The sequence below is a fragment of the Chelonia mydas genome, chromosome 10 (assembly GCF_015237465.2).
Source record: "Chelonia mydas isolate rCheMyd1 chromosome 10, rCheMyd1.pri.v2, whole genome shotgun sequence".
Classification (NCBI taxonomy): Eukaryota; Metazoa; Chordata; order Testudines; family Cheloniidae; genus Chelonia; species Chelonia mydas.
Genome location: NC_051250.2, coordinates 13,600,883 through 13,625,566, shown reverse-complemented (window position 1 = coordinate 13,625,566; position 24,684 = coordinate 13,600,883). Strand labels below are relative to the sequence as shown.

Genomic DNA, 24,684 nt, shown 5'->3' with positions numbered 1-24,684 from the left:
AAGGATAGTTTTCAAAGTCTCCCATTGACTTAGTGGGTTACTGAATACTTTGGATTTGATAGCATGTAAATAGAACTATCCTTTTCCTTCCACTCATGTACCAGCTCTACGGTTCTCCAAGACCCATAATTAATTTATTAAACTACCACTATGATCCTGCTTACACTGATGAAATGGATCAGATCCAAAGCTATTTTAGATCAGAAAATGTTATTAATTGATGTAGTTATCACACAACATTTTTACTGGGTGAAATACAACCCAGTACAGAGGGCCTATCCAAGTTTCTCTGCATCATGTAAGTCCTTCACTTGAGTAGACGGGTGTGGGCAGGGTCCCTACACTAGGGTGAATTCCTCCTGCTATCCATTAACAGTATAGCTTCTGAGGCATTAAATTGCATTCAGAGAATGTGATGGATTGTGTATTTTGCAGCATGCATGTAGTTTTGTCACTCTAAACTGACACCAGGGGCACCCTTTTTAGGCTGTTTATGTGTTAAGGAGTTTACAGAACAGCAGACACTGAATGCACATATCAAGTGCAGAATATATCCTAATGTATTGTGGAGCAGTAACAATAGAAACCAATGAGACTGAACATTAGCTCTGTAACAGCTCTATAAAGAAAAATGTAATAAAAGAAACATGATTATCCTCTACTCAAACAGGAAAAAACCAAAAAGAAAACCAAAATAATTTTGCATAGCCTGTTACAAATAATGGATTCATGCAATTTTTTAAATATAAATTAGGACCCTCTATTACTTAGGAATGAAAAAAATAAGGCATCTAATATGGGGCAAAATATACGTATATTTGGTCTTTTCCCAAAAATAAAAACAAATTTCAGTATATTTTGTGTGTGTGTATATCCATCTATCTATCTTCCGGGTTATGCTGAAAAGATGTCCCTTGCGCTACAGCCCAAATCAGTCTCAGTTTGTTTTGCCCAATACTCATTCAAGCCCTGATCCGGCTCCCATTGAGGCCTTTCCACTGACTTCAATAGGAATTGGAACAAGCCTTCAGGGCATGGGGCAGCTTAACTGATCAGAGACTTTGTATGAATGTAAAGGACTGCGTGGGTTTCTATTAGCCCTAATGCTGAACTATAGCTGAAGAGCCAGTGTTGTGGGTCTCTGTATTCCTGGAGCATCCCGGAGATCAAGGAATGGAAGCAAAAGGTAAAAGATAAACCAAAGTAGGCAGGCAGTAACCAAGCCATGAATGCAAGCCAGGAAGGTCATTTGTAGCTGAATTTCTTCATTACTACGGGTGACTGTCACATTAAATAATAGCAGGGTTTCTTTTGATCTATGACACAGACTTTGAAAGGAAAACCAAATGGAATGTTGGGTCAATCGCTAATTCTTCTCATGATGAGAAACTTACACACAAAAGAGTTTTTAAAAGTCCGAAGTCTGGTTGAAGTGTGAATCCTGGAACTGCCACATGTCAAAAGCAGGGAAGGTGGATGAATAAAATGAGGGGCCTAAAGTTTGGTAACCTAATGAGAGTAAATCTTAAAAAAAAAAAAAAAACAACCCCACCTTCCATATTTAAACATTGCAAAATTGGCCAGATGCATTTTTCTTAGAGATGGTGGGTAGGTGTCTTCTTATTGTGAAGCATCAGGAATAGACAACCAGCAGAAGTAGACACTGCACTACACACACCCATCGGACTGCTCTACTAAGGCAACTCATGCCCCCAGTGAGGGTCTGATCCAAAGGTAAAATCCACTGAATGAGCTTTGGGTTAGGCCCTGAATGCCAGCTGATCTCTCATCATGAATTTACACTCCGGACAGAAAGTAGTTTTTGTATATGGTGTCTTGCTGTCAAGCTGAATTTCTATTATTGCGTAAAAGTGTGGTAAGATGACTTGCTACCATGATGGGTGTTTCTTTAGGATGGAAATGACAGCATCTGAACTATAAATGGGAAATGTGCTCACTCCAGCACCCACATTTTAAAACTGTAACATGGAAATCCTTGTTAAGTCAATAAGTGGCCCATGACTGCAAACCAAAGGGGGAAATTAATCTGGTGAAACTCAAAGCAAATTGAGTGAAGTACTGACGTTTACAATAGTTGCACTGCAATAAAAAAGGCTGAAGTTAATCCACTCCAAGCCATCTTTAATTTTACTATCCCATTTGACTAGACTCCACAAAACACGTTTGACATATGGTTTGTAAACAGTTGATGAAAATGGTCAAACCCCACTAAGTGTGTCAGGTTTAAAGCATTCTGAACTGAAACCAAATCTTGATCCGATGACGTGATCCCTGGGCCCAGCACTCTCTTCCCCAATAAAAACACCATTTTCCAATTTCAAGCTCCTGAAGACAAAACAACACAAGAACAACTATTGTACTTTAAGAGGAAAGCCATTGTACTACACCCTCCAGAATGCACCCTAAGTCAACAATAAACTTTTGTCCTCATGATGATGATAAAGTGCACTGATGATATATTATACTGTCATTCTGTCCTTTAGCTGAAAGTTCAACCCCACTAAGATTCCTTTTAAGGTGGAGTTAAAAAAAAAAAAAAGAGGAAAGGAAAGGTGAAGATGAGGCTATTTTGGGAAAGAGAGATGTGTTGCATGGCAGCAGCTCGGCAGATCCCCTTTCCTTCTAAAAAATTACTGGTCACAGGATCTGCCTTATACATTTTATGTATTTATGAACCCTCACCAATGTAGAGAGCACACAATCAAAACATTCCGAGTTGTTACTTGGACAGCTGACCCAGCCGCACAGTAGTGGGAACTTTTTACTTTCATGTAGCCGTAAAGGAATGCATAGCTGCAGATGCCCAAATATGAAGGGCAATCATGCTGCCAGAGCCTGCTACTTTCTAGAGATCAAAGGCATTCTAGATTTCTATTGTTTTTCATCTCTGTTGGTATGAACACTGCAATTTTTGTTAGCAAGAAAAATTACCCAAGTGGGCTCACTTTATATTTTTTTTATAGAAGGTTAGCGGGAAGAATTTTGTGTGATATTGTACTCTTCAATTCCTTTCCTCACAGGCTGTGATATACATTAGGCACTAACTGTGAGAGAAAATCGAAGTGACTCACACAAGGCTCAGTGGTGTAGGAGCAAATCTTAGTTTCGTTCATCTTGCAGTTATTTATAAAAATAGGATTTAATCTTTCCAATAATAGTAACTCCCCGATTTGCTTGGGAAGTGGGTATGAAGGTATATTCAGACCTAATGAATGTACTTCTGCTTTTCAGTCCTCAGTTTTATATTGTTGATTTCTTATTAACCATTTGCATTTCTTGCTGCCCCTCTGCCCTATGGAGGCAATCTCACTCATTTAATACATTTGTTTATTGAAATTATCCTGCTATTGCAACTTTCAGCATCCCCATTATGTTATGCAATAACTTCAGCCCTGTGTCTTGTCTGGAGAAAGTAGGTCCAAGTATTTCTGTTTCCAAAATAGAAATGAGGCTCATTTCTTCTTGGAAATGTAAATGAGTCTTAAACATGAAGTTTTTATACATGTAGGTGACTTTTTCACATGATGCTAGTAGTTTTTCTTTTTTATCAAAATTTGGGACCATCTTAAAAATCCTCAAAACCTCAAAGTGGCGTCTTGAAAATTGTAACTCATAGCATGTACTTATTAGATTTTTAAAAATCATCCATTAGAAAATACAAAGATGTGAAACATGGGCAATGTTAATGATGGAGGAATTCTAGTTGCCGTGGATACATTTAATTAAATACACAGAGAAAAAGGGTGGGGAGGCTCTTCAGGAAAAGCAATGCCATTAGATCTCATTGACCAATAGGTTAGTATTAAGTCTAACTCACTCTTAAAAATCCAGCAATATTCATAGACCAGCTGCTGTGTAACTTTTGTTTGTTTCACTTTGTTTTATCTTTATATTTCTACATACAAGGGTGGCTGTGGCCTTTGTAAACTTGCCAGTTTTACCCAAGATGAACAGATAAGATTACCTCAGTGTCCACAATATGTCTTTGTACTTGTCTATTATATAACGCTGTAGGAAATACCCTGAATATGATAAATATTCAAGTTATTTAAGCACAAATGCTATTTAGTTATCTGGACAACTGGCAAGTTTTTACTCGGTTTTTCACCATAGTGCATTTGGCTGTTGTTTTACAAGAAGAAAACACCTGAAAATGATTGCAAAAAGAGTTACAACCCTATTAAATACAAGAGTGATCACTTTAGATAAGCTATTACCAACAGGAGAGTGGGTTTGTGGGGGAGCTGGGGGGGGGGGGGAGAAAACCTGGATTTGTGCTGTAAATGGCCCACCTTGATTATCATACACATTGTAAGGAGAGTGATCACTTTAGATAAGCTATTACCAGCAGGAGAGTAGGGTTGGGGGAGAGAAAACCTTTTGTAGTGATAAACACCCATTTTTTCATGGTTTGTGTGTATAAAAACATCTTCTGTATTTTCCACAGTATGCATCCGATGAAGTGAGCTGTAGCTCACGAAAGCTTATGCTCAAATAAATTGGTTAGTCTCTAAGGTGCCACAAGTACTCCTTTTCTTAATAGGAAGTTGTTATTTTAAAAAATATATTTTAAAAGGGTAGTTGATGGTGGTTTTTAAGCAAAATGTGAAGTTATAAGATTAAAATAATAAACAGGAGGACAGTTTTATATTTAAAAATATGGATTAGAGATTTCTGCAAGAAACACATATTTTAACAGGTACTTTCAACATCTTTACTGGAAACTATAATATAAGCCTCACTAGATGCATTTTTGGCATACATCCACATTTTTCCAAGTAGTAGAGCTTCCAGTAGACAGCTGACCCCTGAGACTTAAAGCCTCAAGCCATAATCTAGCTAGCAGAAAGTTATTCCTCATACAGGGCTAGACCATGAGTTAACAATCTTCCCTGAGATAGTGGCAATATGTGCTACCCCTGGAGCAGCCCAATAGGGAGATTCTGACTATGATCTGTTAAGTCACAATCTCTCTCCCAGTCTCCCTGCTGCTCTGGTTGAGGGAGTACACTGTGCCAGGTTTGTACCTGGTACAGATATGCCGCCTCGTGCACTAGAGGCAAAGCCAAGGCTCCATCCTTTTGTGTTTCCCCTCCTGCATTGTGAGAGGCACTACAGATAGTTGGTGCATGGTAGCAGTGGTGCCTTCTACCCCCTTTACTATCTTGTGTGGACATACAAGCCAGGCCACATACCCCCTTTACTATCTTGTGTGGACATACAAGCCAGGCCACAATCAGGCTCACAGTAAATTATCTTGAAATAATGATCCATAGTAGGACACCGGTGCTGTATAGGCTCTTGTGACTGTTCATTATTTGACCAACATGGTGATTTCTCTTAAGTCCAGGTAGCAGGGCTACAAGCACTTATTTAGATGTCCATTTTTATTACATTAACACTGCTAGTAGTACACTTGTAAGTCATCAGCACTGCCAAAGGGAAGATAATACAAAGACTCACATACTAGAAAAGAAGTTTCTCCTCTGACAATCCCACTGCTTTGGCCCACTGCTCCTGTCAAGCTGGGTAAAGTACCTGTAAACTGTGTGGTGTTGCATTGGATTTTATTCTGTCACCCACAGTGACCATAGACAGAAAAGTTACGGATTTATAACATTAAGTTATTTGTATTTAATGTTTCTCATTTATCCTCCCGCATATGTAGAGATGGTCAGACATAGTGTTATACTGTCCTTTTATTTTGTTCTTCATAGATTTGCAATATTATCCATCAGGAGATTCATCATAACTCTTGTACTTACTAATTGGAGTACATATTTCTATAACTCTAACGATATACTGCCTGTGATCTAAAGAGTTTCCTCCTCAAAAACCTGCATGATATTTTTGCAGGTAACATCTGGAATTTTTAATGATGGCAATTGCCAGTACCATAACCTTGCATCTTTGCATTTGTACAGAAACTCAGGTTCCATACCAGCCACTGACATTCTCAGAATATATTGCTCCATGGATCCACCATCTTGGGGTCACGCACTTGTCTGTGCTATGCAGACCATGGGAACACTGAAAGCTGTAGCCCAACACTACTCACATCCCAGGGCTTCCACTCCCCCCAGTTTCCTGCTCTCCTCACTGTGCCTGGAGAGTGACTGCAGAATTTCACACTGCCACCCTCTTCTGCTCTCCCTTCCTGGCTTTATAAAAGCCCTGCCTACTCCTGCCAAGGTGGGTTCCATCTTCAGTTAGTGCTTGTCCTCCAGCCTATCAGGTTAATTAGCCCGTCCAGTACTTCAAAGGTGGTGTGGGTCAATACCCCATCACATACTCTCCCCCTCAAGATTGCAATCCTCCAGGGTATGGATGCCAAAGCAGGGCTCACAGGTCATCCCACTCCTGCTCTAGTTCACTCGCTAAGAGAAGCAGTTTGCCCTTCTGCTGGTACTTTTCCCTCTGGAACTGTAGGTCTTGTACAGCTACTTGTAAAGTCTGCTCCATGGCTATCAATTTCTCTTGTAGCCCCTTCTCTTGCTCTGCAGACACCTTCAAAACCTCTCCCTCAGTATCTGAGTTCCCACTGTATACTGACTGGTCTCACTGTCCACCTCACCTCCTTCAGGTGGGTCTTTGCAGGTGCCTTTCTCTCCTCCAGTTCTTTCTCACCCTCTATCATCACTGCCCCTTCAGCTTTCTCTATGACGGTTGTACACGCTGCAGTCTACTAACCCTTTCTTCCAGCCCTTAGTCAGGACCCTGCCCTTCCCTCCGCCGTGGTTCTGCTCTTTGTGAGGGCAACGCCCTAATTCCACAAAGGAAAAACAGGCAGCAGCCCTTTTCTTCTCTCTCAACAGGTGGGATGCCTCAGGGCTTTCCTGTCTTCCTGCCTTCAGGGTAGGGCTTCTCGTCTCCATCCCCGGAGGCACATTCACTTTTAATGTATCCCTTCTGACCACACATATATAGCACTGCCTTGGCTGGGCTTCTGACCTCCTGGCTCGGAACCTCTTTTCCATTCTCCGCCCCTTTGGCCCCTGCTCGCTTCCTGGAGAAACTTAAGTAAATATTGCTGCTGTTCAGCTAACTTCGCCAAATAACCCTGTAGGTATATCTGTGCCTCCCAGTCTCCACTGGTTCTCCAGAGCCTGCGTAAAGAGGCCTCGGATCAGGGATGCTGGAACAGTTTGCATAGTGCGGGGTGCTGAGAGCCATTGAACCAAACCATAAACCCTGTATATGATGGAAACCATTTCAAGCCAGGGGGTGCAGCAGCAGAACCCAGTACCCCTAGTTCCAGCCCTTATGGCTTGGACTCCTCTCTGTTGTCTGTCGGCCCCCTTCAGTGGGAGTGGTAAATCTGGGGACCAGCTCAGGAGGGTATATCTGCCCTCTGCAAAGAAGGCCCCCATACACGGTGGCTCCATAATCCCCTTTTTCCTGTCCTTTTCCTACTATGGGTCTTCACACTTCCCTTGTCCTCAAGCTTAAGTCTCTCTCCAGATGCAGCCTACGGGTTAACTAGCGCCTTCTGAGCTACCGTACCCCCATTCAGGGATAGTGTGAGGAGAACACCCCCTCACAGCTCCTAAGCCACTAAATTGCTTTTGAAAATTGTACCCCTCCCCAGAAGCTGCAACTGCCCATAAAACCATCTGATACCTGCACATAGAGGTTACTTTAAATCAGGCCCTCATGTACTCAATAATCAGTCAAAACAATCTTTACATTTAGGTCCCTCCTTGAACCACATATAGTCAGGATTACGTATGAAAAGGTGTCATTCTCTCAGTAAGAATTTGCTTAACATTGTGTAAAAGAGCTGCTCTGGTGGGGGATCATGGGATGTAGTGGGAGGACGGGGACTAAGAAGCCATCTTCAGTGACAGAAAATGCAGCTAACTACTCCCTAAAACTTCCAAAGGAGGGCAAGGCACTTTTAAGGAGGACTACAGTAAGATTCCAATATCTGTCTATTTTGTGCATATCATCATGAAGTCAGTGAGCTTTGAATCAGGCCCTAAATAAATTTTTTAAAAGTAATTTTTACCACACTTCTAAAAATACTGCACTTGTTATCTTCTGGCACTGCCGATGTGGCAATGTTTGCTATTGAGGCACGCTACCCGGCTTGATAGGAACAATGAGTCACACGGATTTCCTGAGGAGTAACTTCCAGAGGCAGAGTGTGAGGTTTCTCGATTCCCAACAATACCAATTAGACGGTCCCCTGACACAAACAAACCTCTAAAAAAAAAAAAAAAAAAAACTTTCACTAAAATAACTGTATGCCTGCTGGCTGGATTCAAAATAAATCACTGCCTTCTTTAAATAATCCAAACAGAATTCATCTGGGAGTCTGCATAGCAACACTGCTAATGAGCCAGCCTGTCCTATCTAACAACTGTTGATATGTAAGACGTGGCTTCCAGAGAATTCAATGAGATGAGAAGACTGTACCAAATGAAAGCTGCAAAGGGGGTTGATGTCATACCACTCCTTAGGGTGAAGTTGATCAGACATGTTCAGATTAGAACTGGAAACCAGATTCAGAGGGTAGCTTCCTTTCAAACCCTTCCTGACAAAACCATTGCAAACTCTGGTGGGCATTTTGTGATTTAAAAACTCAATTGATACTTGTTAAGAATCCTTGCTTTATCAATACAGTGCATTGCTTGGTTATTCCGATCTAGTTTAAAAAGCAAATTAAGGTTTCTAAAATGAAACTAGCAGCCTGGGGCTCTCTCTGGATTTGAAAAGAAATGCACATGAGCTCAGATAAGTGATGAAAGAAAATATTTTCCTTATGTTTCATATGGCCCCCTCAAGTGAATTCCATCATGGTGGCCGGCACCGCTGAAGGCAGTACACTTACAGGTGTGGTTAGGGTGCTAAAGATAAAGTAATTTGCTTGATCATGATACCGTATTATCCTGCTTTGAATGGACAAATAAATGTGGCTGTAAAATATACCATTTATAACATTATACATAAAAGACCTAATGCAACAAAATCTAACAAGGTGACCAATCCTGTGAAATGCTGAGCTCCCTCAGTTCAACAAGAGTGGAGAGTCACAGAACATTGCTGGATCAGGCCCTGGCAAGTAGAATCACTGGAAGGGACCTCGAGAGGTCATCTAGTCCAGTCCCCTGCACTCAAGGCAGGACTAAGTATTATCTAGACCATCCCTGACAGGTGTTTGTCCAACCTGCTCTTAAAAATCCCCAATGATGGAGATTCCAGCACCTCCCTAGGCAATTTATTCCAGTGCTTAACCACTCTGACAGTTAGGAATTTTTTCCTAATGTCCAACCTAAACCTCCCTTGCTGCAGTTTAAGCCCATTGCTTCTTGTCCTATCCTCGGAGGTTAAGAAGAACAATTGTTCTCCCTCCTCCTTATAACAACCTTTTATGTACTTGAAAACTGTTATCATGTCTCCCCTCAGTCTTCTCTTCTCCCGACTAAACAAACCTAATTTTTTCAATCTTCCCTCATAGGTCATGTTTTCTAGACCTTTAATCATTTTTGTTGCTCTTCTCTGGACTTTCTCCAGTTTGTCCACATCTTTCCTGAAATGTGGCACCCAGAACTGGACCCAATACTCCAGCTGAGGCCTAATCAGCACAGAATAGAGCGGAAGAATTACTTCTCGTGTCTTACTTACAATACTTCTGCTAATACATTCCAGCATGATGTTTGCTTTTCTTGCAACAGCGTTACACTGTTGACTCATATTTAGCTTGTGATCCACTATGAGCCCCTGATTCCTTTCATGAGCACGAAATTTTACTATGTAATCTTAGAATGAGCATCATATTGCAACAGTCTGATTAAAATAAATAAGAAGGGGAAGCAACTCCAAATCGGAGGTTAATTAAAACTTACATCCACTTCTCCTTGATCAATTACATAGAAGTTGTCTCCTTCGTCACCTGGAAGCAAAAATATAAATGATGATTGTTTTCACAGTGTCTCCTGGATGGTTATACAAATAATTTCCAATCCCCATATTTGATTCTACACATATTTGCACAGGTTTGCAGAGCTGATTATTTAAAGAGAAAATCATTTCCTTAACATCCATGCCTCGTTTCGCTCATGAACAGAAATATCAAAGGTGATTATTTATATTTTTTTCTCAGTTGCATTAGTTTATCCATTTTGATTTATTTAAAATGAAGGCAAATACATTAGAAACTTTTCATACCCTCAGGATACTAAAATCCTGCTTCACTTGCTCTAAGCTTGCAAGTAAGTTGCCAAATCTGGTAACTATGGACACGATATAGTGAGGTGCTGAGCACTCTCAACAGCCATTGAAAATATTTTCCATCTTTTATTACTCTGTGCTAGAGTCCGCCCCCTTTATTCATGTTGGGTAGTACTTTCCTCCGTGGGTAGCCCCCATTTAAATCAATGTGGACACTTTTTTATTAGTATTATCATTATTTATTTAGATTGTGGTAGCACCTAAGAGCCACAGCCATGGACCAGAACCCCATGATGCTTGGAGCTGGTCACTGCAGAACAAGGCATTCCCATGCTCCAAAGAGCTTACAGTATAAATAAATACTTAGATATTTGTGGAATAAGATGTTACTGCATATGAGCAAAAATGGTAAAATCTCTGACCCCCTAATTTTCTGAACATCAGAAAGAGTGGCATAAATGATACAATCTGAGCAAATCTGTAAGGGAAAAAGTGTGGAAATTTACCCTGCTGTATGACCGTTTCTCCGGCAATGTGCATAACGGGGAACATGGCATCAAATATGTCACTATAAAAGAAAATGAACAGCCATTGTTGAGTCAAACTTCTTCCTTATTTAGTCAACAGTACTGAAGTCGCTCTGCTTTGTTAATCCTTCATTAACAGATTTTGCAAAGAAAAAGAGAAAGGTTAATTGCAGCAGCACATGGAGTCCCCAGCTGGCAAAACACCAGAAAAGCTAGTTCTGTTGGAGCCATAGTTTAAAACTAAGTCAGACAGTGACTCAACCCACTCATGCTATTTTGAAAGAACTTCCAAAATTTATGTGTACAGACCCATTCTTAAATTAAAGCATTCTACAAACTAGCCAGCTCATGCTTTTTATTCTCTAAGGCCAGAATTTTCAAAAGACCTCAGTTCCCTTTTAGGCACCATAAAGTGGCCAGATTTTCAAAACAGCCCAGTGTGTGTCACAACGGAAGCTGTTGGAAACCCAAAATAGAAGCACAGCCCCTTTTGAAAATGAGGCTCCATTTTTACCAGCAAAACCCATTGCACAAAGCAGGATGCATTCGGAAATATAAAGGACTAAATTAAGACAGCATAAGAGCTGGCAAGAGATTACACTTCCAGTGCAGAGGTAAATATATGAAGCCAAATTCTGACTTTAGTTACGCTCAGTGACTTTAGCAGAGTTACTAGTGTGATGAATATTCGGTCAATGCTATGAAAACACTCAAGCTATAGAAGAGCACTGGACTAATTCATCTTTCCCAGATTCTCCACAGCACCATGATTTTAAACATATAGGGCAAGCTTGTCACTTGCCCTTACAAGGCCAGGCTGGGCAGTAAGGGATATAACTCACCCTCCACAATCACTTTAGGCTGCCTGCCCACGTTGGGGAGAGAGCAGGCCCCACAGAACCACGGCTTCTTCTCCCCACACAGGTGGAGGATGAAGAGCAAAGACTGGGTGGAGCCTGCACTATTCCCCCACTCCCCCCGCCAATTCATCAATGTAAAGGGCTGAAGGAAACCACTTCGCACCACCAGCAAAGGGGAGGAATTGTGACTCGCTTCTCCAGGAGTGGTGCATCAACGTACTGCCCCTCCCACAGAGTGAGACATAAACTCTCCGTCTAGCCCATAAAATGGAGCAAATTCCTCTCAATCACAAATAAGTGAAAACAATGAAGAAATTTAAAAGGTTAATCAAAATAGCCAGGAAGTCAGTAACAAACCTGTGGTGGATTTCAATCCCTTATATGGGAAATGCACATTGTAAAATCCCATTATGAGCTTGTTTCCTGTCCAACAGTTCCACAATCCACTCAGATGCAGTTATAGGAAATGTTCACTCATTACTCAAGCTGGGCATATCTTTCCTCCTGAGCAGTCAGTATGTTTCCACTGCTAGGGCTAGATGGTGTGATGAGCATGCAGTCCTGTGTAGGGGGCAGTGCAGAACTGTACCACACCTAATAGAGAACTAGCAGGGATTGTGCCTCTCTTGGACCTCCCCAGTGTGCCCACTGGTGGTGTACTCTCAGTAGCTCTATCTTATGCTGGGACCAGGCAGAATGGGATCAAGGATCCTCAATTGGCTCCCTGTGTTACCCCAATTTCTGTGCCCAAGCAGAGATCTAAGAGCCCACTTCTGCAAGATGTGGAGAGCTCTCACTAGCATTGAAGGCACTTTGTGCTTCAGAGGATCAGGCCCCAAAAGATTATGCCACTAAATAGAGAAATCAGAACGTGGACAAAAATAATCAAAAACAAAATGTGACTGAACAGATTTGGAAACCATTTTTGGACTAAATACAGAAAAATAACCATGCACAGTGTCAGCTTTTTATCTCTTGTTTGAAGGTTGTGTTTTATTTATATCTTAACAACGGACTGTACAAATAGTGGCTGATAAATTATGTATAGCACTGCACCCTTCTCCAAAATGGTTTGTTATCAGATTTCTGAACATCTCTTCCTTTTATCAAAAATGTTTTCAAACTCCTAGGTTAAAAACTACTGCTAACCCTCTGAAAATCAGCCTCTTTTAACACGTCTCAAGTGGGGCCCCCCCAAAAACAGAGGCACACAATACCTCACAAAGCCCTTCTGAAAATCTTGGCCTAATAACCAACCAAACTCATAACTTCATTGCACCAAAACTGACCTTTGATTTAATTTAGGCTACTATGGAATTGATGTTGAAACAATAGATATCATTTACTGACTTTGATTTACAACATACAAAATAGACTAAAATAGAAAAAACTGTTACCCTGAGAGAGCATGCCAATTATTTTATTTTAAGTTAAAAAGTTTGGTAATGATCTGTTCAAGCTGGCATTTGAAAATACACTAATTTTTTATCAATATATATTTTCATGTTCAATATGCAATTTCATGCTAGAAAAACCTGAGTAGGAGTGATGTGTAGAAAACAAAGCTGGTTTTAAAAAATAGATGAACTAAGGAAAACTAGTGGAGCTCACTAAAGAGATAATATGGTCACGGCCCAGATTTTGACCTTCTTCTTTTTGCTACAAGGTGTACATGTTATTTTTAGAATGGTTCACAACAGTCTTTTGTCCATGAAAGGCATAAACATAATATTATAAACAGCCCTGCCTGTGTAGTAGAATTGTAACAGATGTGTGGAGGGGACCTGAATTTTTGTTTCCAAGTTGCTATTATTTATATATATTTAAACATATACACATAAATTCCTCCAAACAAAATTTTTTATTAAAAAAACAGTCTGTGGTTGTTTAAGTGCATACACTGCAGCACAGTAACACAATGATATAAAAAGCTAGGAAATCACTAGCTAAATCTTCACCCAAACTTTGAAACCTACTACCGTACCATGATTTCATCTCCATATTACTTTCCCTATCTACTGCACCCACAGCACATGACTCCACTTTCCACCTCTTCACCAAATGCTGACTCCAACCAAGTTCCCTAACGGTACAGAATGCTGAAGTAGATGGTTAGTGTGCATGGGGTAGATTTTTACTCAATGCCTTTGTGTATCAGTGTGTGGTGTGGGAGAATTGCTAACAGAGGGGATTATTTGTTTTTAAGTTTATCCTTTGTAATGTTCCTAGGTGTGTTAGTTAGGTGATGGAATGAGGATGTAGGGTGTTGTGTTTGGGTTTTTCAATTCAGGTTATTGGTGGTTGGAGTCACAGGGCTGTCTATAAATTACGTAACACATTAGGGGGTAGGTGGGTCCTTAATTTTGCATGTTTGTTTCAGTGTCACAGGGGCTGGTGGGTCTTCAAAATCTCCAAAAAATGTGTTATATTATTTATGGACAAGCCCTAAGATGTGGAGGGAGAGAGGGATGCCCAGTACCTCTTCATCGAGGCACCTACACCTGAAGGGCTCCCCCAGCACTGCTGTCTCAGTTCCCTACACAATATTTCCCTCAAAGCATCCTAGCTCACTCATCTCTAATGTCAATACTGCCTCTCCTCAGCCTTCTACTCCCCTGTCCCCAGGGGGAAAAGCTTTAGGTCTATTCTGCGGCTCTTCCACAGTCTCTACTGGCTACCTCTTGAAAAGGTGAGTTCTCATTGCTATGGCAGTTGGAGCCAAAACCAGCGCTCCAATCAGAAGGCTTTGGGGGCAGTTTTTGGTCTGGAACCACTGATGCAGGTGGAACTGTATGTACATGAGGCTCCCATTGGCACTGCAGGGAAAGACTGACAGGACTGGGGGGAGGGATAGCTCAGTGGTTTGAGCATTGGCCTGCTAAACCCAGGCTTGTGAGCTCAATCCTTGAGGGGGCCATTTAGGGCTCTGGAGCAAAAATTGGGGATTGGTCCTGGTTTGAGTAGGGGGTTGGACTAGATGACCTCCTGAGGTCCCTTCCAGCCCTGATAGTCTATGACTCAGCCACCAATGATAAACTCCACAGAGGGTTATGCAGATTTAATTTTTAGTAATTTTGTGATAATATAATCTAAAATAGTAAATGAAATTACAAGCAAAGATTCTGAGCTGCACATAATATAAAGCTTGATTATTAACTAGTCCAACAAGGTGAAACTGAGGAATATGTTTAGACCTGAAATCTCTATCTATTCCATCAAAAAATGCCATCTGTCTTGTCTCGGAATATCAAAATTTAAAGGATTTTTTTAAAGGGTTGCAGATATCAAAGACTCACAGCAAGTTTTAACATGTCGAGGGTTTCCATAAAGCATACAAGCGGATTGCAAACAACTGAAGTCAGATCTGAGACCAAAGGGCCTGATTTCTCTGCTGGCTTCCACCTTATATACGTATTTACCCCTGTACAAAGAGGGTCAATTTCTCTGCTGGCGTAAGTGAGCAAAATTCCACTGAAGTCATTGGAGCTTCACCCATTTACACCAGCAGAGAATCTGGCACAGTGAATGCCAAGTGGGTAGAACACACTACACCATTTTGATTTGGTAGTCTTTCCCACCCGCCTGCCCAGGTGTAAAGCACAACACAAGGTGAAAGGCAGCAGGAAGATAGGCCGAAGAGATTTTCTTTATCATGAAAAAAAAAAGAATGGTAAAAATAAATAATCTCATTTGCTGTTGCAATGAGGTTATTTTGAATCAACACAGAAAGTGAGAAAGGAAAAAAAGCAATGTCTACTGTAGGTTACGCAGTGCTGGCAATAGACAATTGAGAACAAGCTTGTTAAAGCCAAGTGAGAGAACAGGATTTCAAACATTTCAAAATCAGACCATGGCAATGGCTATACAACGAAACTATGGAATGTAATTTATCAGTTTCAAAATCAGATTTGTTTTCAACCCTTACTATGGTGAGTAGATCACACAAAAGGAAGATGGCGATAGATAAAATGTATACATTGTAGAAAATCCATGACACAAATGGAAAAGCCTTGTTATACCTTCAGGTATTGTCAGACTTCAAGCAGAATTATTTCATTGTGTAGGCAAACAGAAAACATTCAATGTGTGTGTGCTATACATACTTTCTCTTCCTTTATCACTTTACCAAAAAAATCAATATTATTGAGGGTAGGTTTGAAAAAATATTAAGCTGATCAGGCATAGTCCCATAAAAACTCTACAACACTCTCTCAGCATAATACTTGTAAAAACCAGTATCACTTCTTACTCAGTTGTGTTGAGCCTCCTTGTTTTCATATACTAAGAGTTGAGCAAACATGTTCCATGGTAACCCTGCATTTCAAATTCTTTGTTTAGTCCTATTCTGTTATATCCAAGTATTATAGTAGGTTTTTTGTCTTATTTTGTTTTTTTCTTTTGTAAGACAGAGTACTGAGCTCATCTCATTAATGTTCATACAATGCAGACTTGGACAGTGCTTTACGAGCACATAAAATGTGAAGGTTCCTGGCCTGTGCAGCATACCATCTAAATATAAGGCTTCATTCTATTCTTTAATTATTCTTGTTTGTCTTCCTGCACCCTCAGGTGTACAGGGATCCACCAGTTTCCGCCATTTATTTTAGTCTTGTGCTGATCTGTTCAGGTTTCAGTTTTGTGCTGATCTGTTCAGTGCTGCAGCTGTGTCGGTCTCAGGATATTAGGGAGACAAGGTGGGTGAGGTAAAACCATTTACTGTCACAATTTCTCTTGGTGAGAGAGACAAGCTTTCGAGCTGCACAGAGCTCATCATCAGATCTGGAAAAGTACTAGGAGTGTCACAAGTAAATACAAGATCCAACAGATCGTTTAAGGTAAGTAGTTAGCACATATTCTAAGGGACCATTTAAGGTGAAGTGACCCTAGGGTTGCCAATTTTGGTTGGACACATTCCTGGAGGTTTCATTACCTAACATAATCTTTAATTCAAGATTAATCTTTAATTCCAACTCTCCAGGACAATCCTGGAGAGTTGGCAACCCTAACTGGCTAGTTAACATCCATATAGTCATAGGACAAAAAGGGGGGGGTTAGTTTACAAACTGTTGTAATAAGCCATAAATTCAGTGTCTTTATTCAGACCATGATTTTTGGTGTCTAGCAGAGTTATGAATTTAAACTCCCAGGCTCATCTTTCAAAAGTGTTGTGCAGGTTTCCTTTGAGGATGAGAACTGATAGGTCGGATAAAGAGTGACCGCACTCTATTGATGGAGGTTACATACTGTAAGAATGCACCACTGCTTCATTTTGGCTGCAGGCACACTGTACTGGATCTTTTATTTAGAGAAGGCTCCAAATACATTTTTACTAGACGCACAGAAGGACACTGTAACAAAGTCAAAGCCAGTGGTTGTATGCATCGGCATTCTATAAGTATCCCGGGGATATGTTATCAGAATGAAAAATCATATACTTTAGGCAAAGTAGGCCAAGTTCATCTCTAGTGTAACTAGGATGAGGTCAATAGATTTGACTCAACCAAAGATAAATATGGTCCTATGCACTGTATATGGGATTTGGGTTTTTTATGATCTAACCATCATCATGAGTTTACTACTTTCCTTGTTTCTTTATCAAACATGCTTAGACAAGTTGCTTGCTAGTCTAAGACAAGCAAAATATTTAGAATGAATCTCTAATAGAAAATTGCTTTAAAACCATGACAGAAAACCAATATAAAAACATTATAACATCCTAAAACCAAATCTTTTTTATATTTATTTAATATAAAACAAGTTCCACTAATGGTAAATGGCAACCTTAAAAGTTACCATATTTAAGCAACTTATGCTTCATGTACTTTTAAGCATATTTACTCTTTAATTCCAAGCTCCCTCTTCTGGACTATTCCAACTAAGTAAGAAGAGTTACTATATACTATTCATCAGATATAGTTCAATACTCAGATGGTGGGCTAACACTCTTTATAAGTGACAGATCTGAAGATGGTTAATTGCTATTTGCCAGTTTCATTTTGTTACTTTGCTTGGAATTCTTTGAAAATATTTTAGAATATGTTGGGATTTCAAATATTCCCAAAGTTTTTCAATTTAATATTAAGTACAAAATGCACTACTAGCCAGTTACATGGGCTAAATACCCAATATGTTAAGAAAGTAATAGGAACCTTGGACATTATTTTAAATAACTATCTAGATAAATTACAATTTACACATAAACCAATACTGTACTATGTGCATTAGCTTTGTACTTATTGTTCAGGATATGCAGTAGATATAAGTAGATCCCCCTCATCCCCTGCTAATGTTTTCAGCTGGCACTTTATTAACATTTGAGGTGAAAGTTTAGATGAAGTTGTTTAATGAGACAGACAAATTACATAGAAAATAAATGATTTTTGTTTGCCAGCCAGATATTTCTATGAATATTAAAGATAAACAAACAACGGACAGAATTTAACCTGTTTTTCTACTCACGGTATGTGTGTGAACAAACTGCGATTGGTACAGATCTACTTATACTCACTAAGAAACATTGTTTACAATTTTTTTTTTTAACTCTGTGGATTTGTCACAAACATTCAATGTGTGGTATTCAAAATTTGAGTTATGTTTGTTAATTGTGACACATTGGCTAGATTCAGAGTTTAAATTTAATTTACTTTAGTTTCTTGTTTTTAGCTTTCTGCAAAGTACTTTTGTGTGCCAGAAAATTCCCATGATTATCATCAACTAATTGTATTATCTATTGTTTGCCACCAATTGCTTGATTCTGTAAAGACACAGAGGAAGAGAGAGCTTCTGTCCCGTAGAGCAATCCTCCATCAAATTGCGGTTACTGTCATCCAGAGATTGGACAGTAGTACAGATTTCTGTGGCAAGCATCATGTCAGAGAAACTCATGCTGCAACTGATCAGCTAATGTTTGACATGCTCTCCCTTTCTTGACAAGCATGTTACATATGGCTGCAACCATCTCCCACATTTTGTCTCATTCATTTCCATTCTGTTGTGTTCTACCACATTTGCAGATACCAAACAGCTAAGCACAATAAAAACATGTATTAGTCTAACCTAAGATTCAATTATAATTTATATTTGGATCAGTGAAATGATTATAAAATATTCTGATAAAGGTTATCTATAAAAAGTGTCAGGTTTTTTCTTTAAAATTGGATGAGTCTAATTTATCCACTAATTTGAGGATCCTGAGTCCTTCCATGCAGGGCTTTGGAGCGGAGCCCGGAGCTGGAGCACGGAGCTGCAGGTTTTTGCCTGGAGCTGGAGCGGAGCCAGAGCACAGCTCCAAAGCCCTGCTTCCATGACTGTCACAAAACCACAGATCAGCAACCACTCGATTTTATATTTGCATAGCCAATGTAGCTGACAGATATGTGCAAACTCATTCACCCACCCATTTTCCTTATCTTTCCCTAGAGCTTCATATTCTCCCCCTAATTTCCTGCACTTCTGGAACAGAATAACTTATATTCACAAAATGAATTAGAGGTCCATATTTTTCAGATGGTCCTTCTGGGTTTTGTTTCTTGTGTGTTGTGCAACATCAGTTTTGAGTGAAACAGTTCCCCTTTTCGAAGCTCCAGTAGCTCAATTAGAAAATAGAGGTCAATAAGATCAGATGATATGCATCTTTGTCTTTCAGGAGGGTCAGTATTTCAGTATTTGGACAGATTGGAGGAACGGGGGGTTAAGCATGAAGAAGCACAAGCTGTTCCTCCATGACACTTTTTCATAGCTGTGAATTTGGTAGGGCCCTACCAAAATATTACTAGCAGGAACACCTGGTACTTTTAACCTCAGAGCACAAATCTGCTATGATTTTGTGGTGTTTTAAAAATCTGCCTAGTAAACATGTCACAAATCTAATCTTGCTCCTTCTGCACTCTGCTACAAAAATTAAAAAAGAAAGACCATTTTTAGATACTGCATGCCTTAGTGTATTCTACCTTTCCACGGTGCTACAATCGTTAGGATTCACGTTTCCAAAGTGCCTTTAAATCTCAAATATGCTGGGCTTTCATTAACATTGAGAGGGGGAAAAAAGCACTATTGTATATGCCTTACTGAGTATCTGTAGGACATTTTTTAAATGCCTTTTTGAAATGGAATATGGAGAACTCTGCAGGCAGTCTAGTACGACAACATCATTAACACTGAAATGTTTAAAGTCATTCTTATTCAGCCTACGCACAATATGTAGTGTTCACACTTTTTCTGCCTAACTCTGCTGACTACATGTTTTCCTTAGTGCAGTAATCATATTTACAGCAGTTTAACAAATAGGCAGAATTATATTTTATGGAGTTAAATAAAATAGGATCAAAACTCAATGCAAACAAATCACAAAAACACACAGAAATGTGTTATACAATCCATGTTGTTTCCCCACAACCACATAACCATCCCAGTTCACAGATTTCTGTTTAATTTGGCCTCTGGCATGACAGAAAGGAATTTTTTGCCCATTTACACAACTCTATGAATCAAACGTTGACAACAGTAAGCTGCTCTTCAATCTGACTTAAAGGTATGCATCACAGAAAAACAGCCAAGCGCTTTGCTTGCTCTATCAAGCCTTATATATAAGCCAGCTATTACATGGCCTGTAGCATACAAATCCCTCCAAATGATAACTTTCGGAAGAAAAAATGCTGAAGACTTGATATATTGCTGAGCCAAATTATCTCAACACAAACACAGCTTTGACATTTATCTCTGAATATACTGAAATCATCAAGTATAATTCCTCTCAACAGAATCTTAAATCCAAACTGGATACGTTACTCTGGATTGCTTTTGACAAAGCAATTTTAAAATATTGTGCCCATCAAATTAAGAAGGGATTGGTATACATTAGGATAAAGAAAAGATGGCCACAACAAGATTTTGCCTATTGTTTAAATATAGCACTACCAATCACATAAATACACATTTTTTTAAATGTAGGGGTCAATAGCCTTTATTTGCTATTGTAGGGGTCAATAGCCTTTATTTGTGCTCATGTGAAATCCCAGAATATATGAAAGAAGTTCAGCAGAAATTTCTGCACTAAAGCCCGCTTAAAATAAATCCAATTAAAGGAATCAACAGGAAAAGAGAACTATATGTATCTTGTATCTGGGTCTCTGTAAATAATATTCATATAAATCCATACGCTTAGGTTTATGCTTTTCCATGTGACAGGGATCAGAATTTTCCATAGCACAACATTCTAAAACCATTTAAACCCAACATACCTTTAGAATGAATAACCCAAAATCTTCATATAGTCAACACTGATTTTTATGTGATCACAAAGGACCAGCCCCCACAATCTTTTACTTATGTGAACAGTCATTACTCATGGTAGTACCATAAGAACTAATCTCATGAGAATGGGTCAGCAGAATCAGGCCTTTAGACCAGTGGTTCCCAAACTAGGGGCGCCGTTTGTTCAGGGAAAGCCCCTGATGGGCCGGGCCAGTTTGTTTACCTGCCGCGTCCGCAGGTTCGGCCGATTGCGGCTCCCACTGGCCGCTATTTGCTGCTCCAGGCCAATGGGGGCTGCGGGAAGGGCGGCCAGCACATCCCTCAGCCCGCTCCGCTTCCCGCAGCCCCCATTGGCTGAGAACGGCAAACCGCGGCCACTGGGAGCCGCGATCAGCCGAACCTGCGGACGCGGCAGGTAAACAAACCAGCCTGGCTCGCCAGGGGCTTTCCCTGAACAAACAGTGCCCCTAGTTTGGGAACCACTGCTTTAGACTCTGAACTCTCTTGGGAGATTGGGGGGGGGATGTATCTTATCTATATCTCTGATATGCTTAGACCTTATCTCTGATATGCCAATTAAATTTATGGTATTACATAAATGTTTTGAAATACAGCAATAATAATGGGGACAATCTTGAGCCAAGCACCCAGTTCAAGTAGCTGGCCCAAAGGGAAATCATCCTGTCTCCAGTCTGCTGAGTAGCTGTGGAGCTGCTTCTGAACCCTCAGGCTCTGGCTTGTATGCTCTCCCTTGCATGCCCCCCATGAGATTAAAAAGGAGGATTCATGGAGCTGTCAGTGTCAACTTTGCATCTTACTTCTAGGAAGCTTTCCGGGGAAGGAAAGGAGGAAACTAAGGAAGGAAACTAAAGGACTCCATCCATTATCTAATGGCTTGAGATAATACTCAGATGCAGTTCTCAGATCCAGCTACACCACAGCCTATTCAGAGGCAGAAAAGGCAATATTTGTGTATGACAGTCCAAAGAGAGTCATGAAAGCAGAACTTGAAACTTCTGAGGTGCTTCAGTTTGAGACTACCTGGGAAATCCCCCAAAGACCATTCAGAAGGCAGACACACAAAGGAAATATTAAACCTAAACCTAAAACCTAAACAAAAACACCCCAGACTAATTTCTGTGAAAGCCAAAAGAAGTGTTTATTCGATGAATAAGATAAAGATGGTCAGGAGATAAAGGAAGACAGACTAGATGATCTAATGGTGCCTTCTGGCTCTAAACTCTATAAAAGATGCAAAAAGGAAATACCTTATCACAGAAAAGATTTCTCAAAAAGGAAACTAGAGAAGAGAAAGGAGTAACCATTATTCCCTACTAGCAGACAAGTGAATGGTGATCCATGTGGTCAATTTTATATTATTATACTATGGAGCACCTGTTATGTCCAGAAAAATCTGAGAGCTCCCCTTAGAAAAAAAGGACAGTAATTCTCTGCATTAACAGATTTCAAAGTAATATGGGAGATGGTGTAAAAATATACTTAAAGAAATAAGCATATCAAGAGAAAGACTTTAAAAAAACTAGACTACTTAATACATGTAAAGGTCACCAAAATATTTATATTAATAATGAAACAGAACACTAAGCAGATATTGACTTCGGCTAAGGTGAACCTCAGATTTATTGACCTAAGAGGTAAACACTGACTGAGATAAATCCAAGGTCAATATTTACCACCAAGGACAATAAATCTAGATGGCCAGTGAAACATGAAGTCAGTTTATATGGATTGTTACATGCATTCTTTCTTCATCAGAAATGCTTACAAATGTCTTCATTTTGGCCATGAATTTGTAACATGTAACTTTTAAAAGCCTTAGTTCTCTAAGGCATAAATAAAGTTAACGGCTAAAAAAAATCTGATGACCACTGATGAGCCAATTTAATCATTTGAGCATGTGAGCATTACTGACCTCTGGAGTCAACAGTAGTGCTTCATCATGGGACTGTTTTCACCCAATGAGTCAGATTTTTCAAAGGCACAAAGGACAGGTAGGGCCCTAATTCAGTCATTGAAAATTGGGTGCTTAATTCCCATTTGTGCTCTGAAAGTATCCCCCTCCTGGATTGTTCCATATTGTATGTAAAACTCATAACTTCTTAAAGAGATATATTTGTTCAATGCATTACTTTCTGCTCTCAGGAATAAAGGATGTTTAGAATTTGTTCCACAGGTTAAGATATAGATAGATAGGCTGTTGATGTTTACAGGAAGTTTCTAATTGGATTAAAGAAAAACTGCTGGTGGATTATTGCCATTATTTTAGAAATAAAATGGAAAGGAAAATCAGCTAAATTGCATTCTGTTTTCATACTATCCTGAAATTTAAATGGGAAGCAAATAATTTTCTGATGCTTCAGACTGACCTGGGATTTATACGTCTAAAAAAATTGACTGACGAGCCAAATTAAACCTCACCAATTTTTTCACCCAGTCCTGCAAACTCTTACTCATGCAAGTGATATCAATGGGACTAAAGCACATGCTTAATTGCTTTCCTGAAGGGAGACAGATTTAAGCACTTGCTTAAAGTTAAGAATATGCTTAAGTACACCTTGCTGAATTGGAACCTTTGACTGCTATAATTTAAACTGTAATTTTATATATATTAATTCCTTCTGAATAATTGTCCAGTTACAAGAAACATAGCAGTGAGGAAGGAAAGTAAAAGCTCAAGGGTTTAGGTTCTGATCCTGCAAAGAGCATCACATGCTCTTTACACTTCAGTGGGGCTTCACATGACTGTAGGGTTCTGCTCACAGAGAACAAATGCAAGATCAGGGCCTTAGTGAATATTCTGAGAGGCCTTCCCATTTTATTTTTGTTCTGGTAAATTTTGTACATGTTTCTTGCACAAAGATTACAGGGACATTTCTATAAATCAAAAGACATCAAATAAATAAATAAATGTAGAATGTGACCTTTAGAGTTATACACATATCTTCTCTGCACTAGAAAAGCAAATAAATTTAACAGGAGTGCTGACAACAGTAGACCTTCTTCCTCCAAAGAGTATGCAAGATCTAAGCAAAAAGGAAACAGATGACTTGGTGTATTTGCAGGATGTGATTAGTGCAGATAGAACCCAATTTATTAAGATGGGAGATGGTGATTCTTTTGTTGACTTTGCAGGTCAAGTGTTAAAACCTTCTGCAAATAAGGTTGTAGATATGCCACAACTATGCCCTAATGGTTTGCTGGGAGGGGTTATTTTGCTTTTGTGTAATTGTTCTGGAAATCCTCATGAGACAAATGTGTAATCTTCATTTTACATCTCCTTCTGGTTCCCCAACACAAGCCACACCAACTTAGACTCCTTTAGACATTTATACAGTTGGTGTACAAATGTCTCTAAGGGAGTCTAAGTTCATGTAAAGGGTAGTTTACACATCACCCCTGAATTTGCCCCGTGCATTCAGTATAAAACTAAACTTTATTACTGAAAAAACAGAGCCGACAAAAACCCATTGATCTACCAATCCAAAAACTGTAAGGAAATATTGCTATATACACTATTGTATGTTGAACTCGCAGGAAGGAAGAACAATTAGAACTGCTGGACAGGAAAAGGTGTGTTAGCACTGTTACCTTTAACTCAATCTCTAATCCACTTCTGGGCCCCCAACTTGTCACTAGAGCCATCAATCACCCTATCTCTCTCTTATAGCTGTCTCAAGCTCATTTATACTCTTTGTTTTAATGGTCTCACTTATGTCATTGGTTTTCTGGGGTTTGAATGGAATAGTTCTGCCTCAATTTGCTGTTTACTGCTCTTATTATCAAAGTTGTGGTTTATTTTTATACTAGTTTCCTAAGGCCATCTTATTACT

General features: G+C 39.6%; 1 protein-coding gene across 2 annotated transcripts in view; it reads right to left on the bottom strand.

Moving 5' to 3' along the window:
* PRKAR1B (protein kinase cAMP-dependent type I regulatory subunit beta) overlaps positions 1–24,684 on the bottom strand; it is a 119,405-nt gene that overhangs the window by 43,254 nt on the left and 51,467 nt on the right. For both annotated transcript variants that reach the window (XM_037911446.2, XM_043524331.1), the window contains 2 exons: positions 10,701–10,762; positions 9,870–9,916 (listed from right to left, as the gene is read on the bottom strand). In XM_037911446.2, the coding sequence (XP_037767374.1) occupies positions 9,870–9,916; positions 10,701–10,762 (109 nt within the window). The remainder of the gene's footprint in view (positions 1–9,869; positions 9,917–10,700; positions 10,763–24,684) is intronic.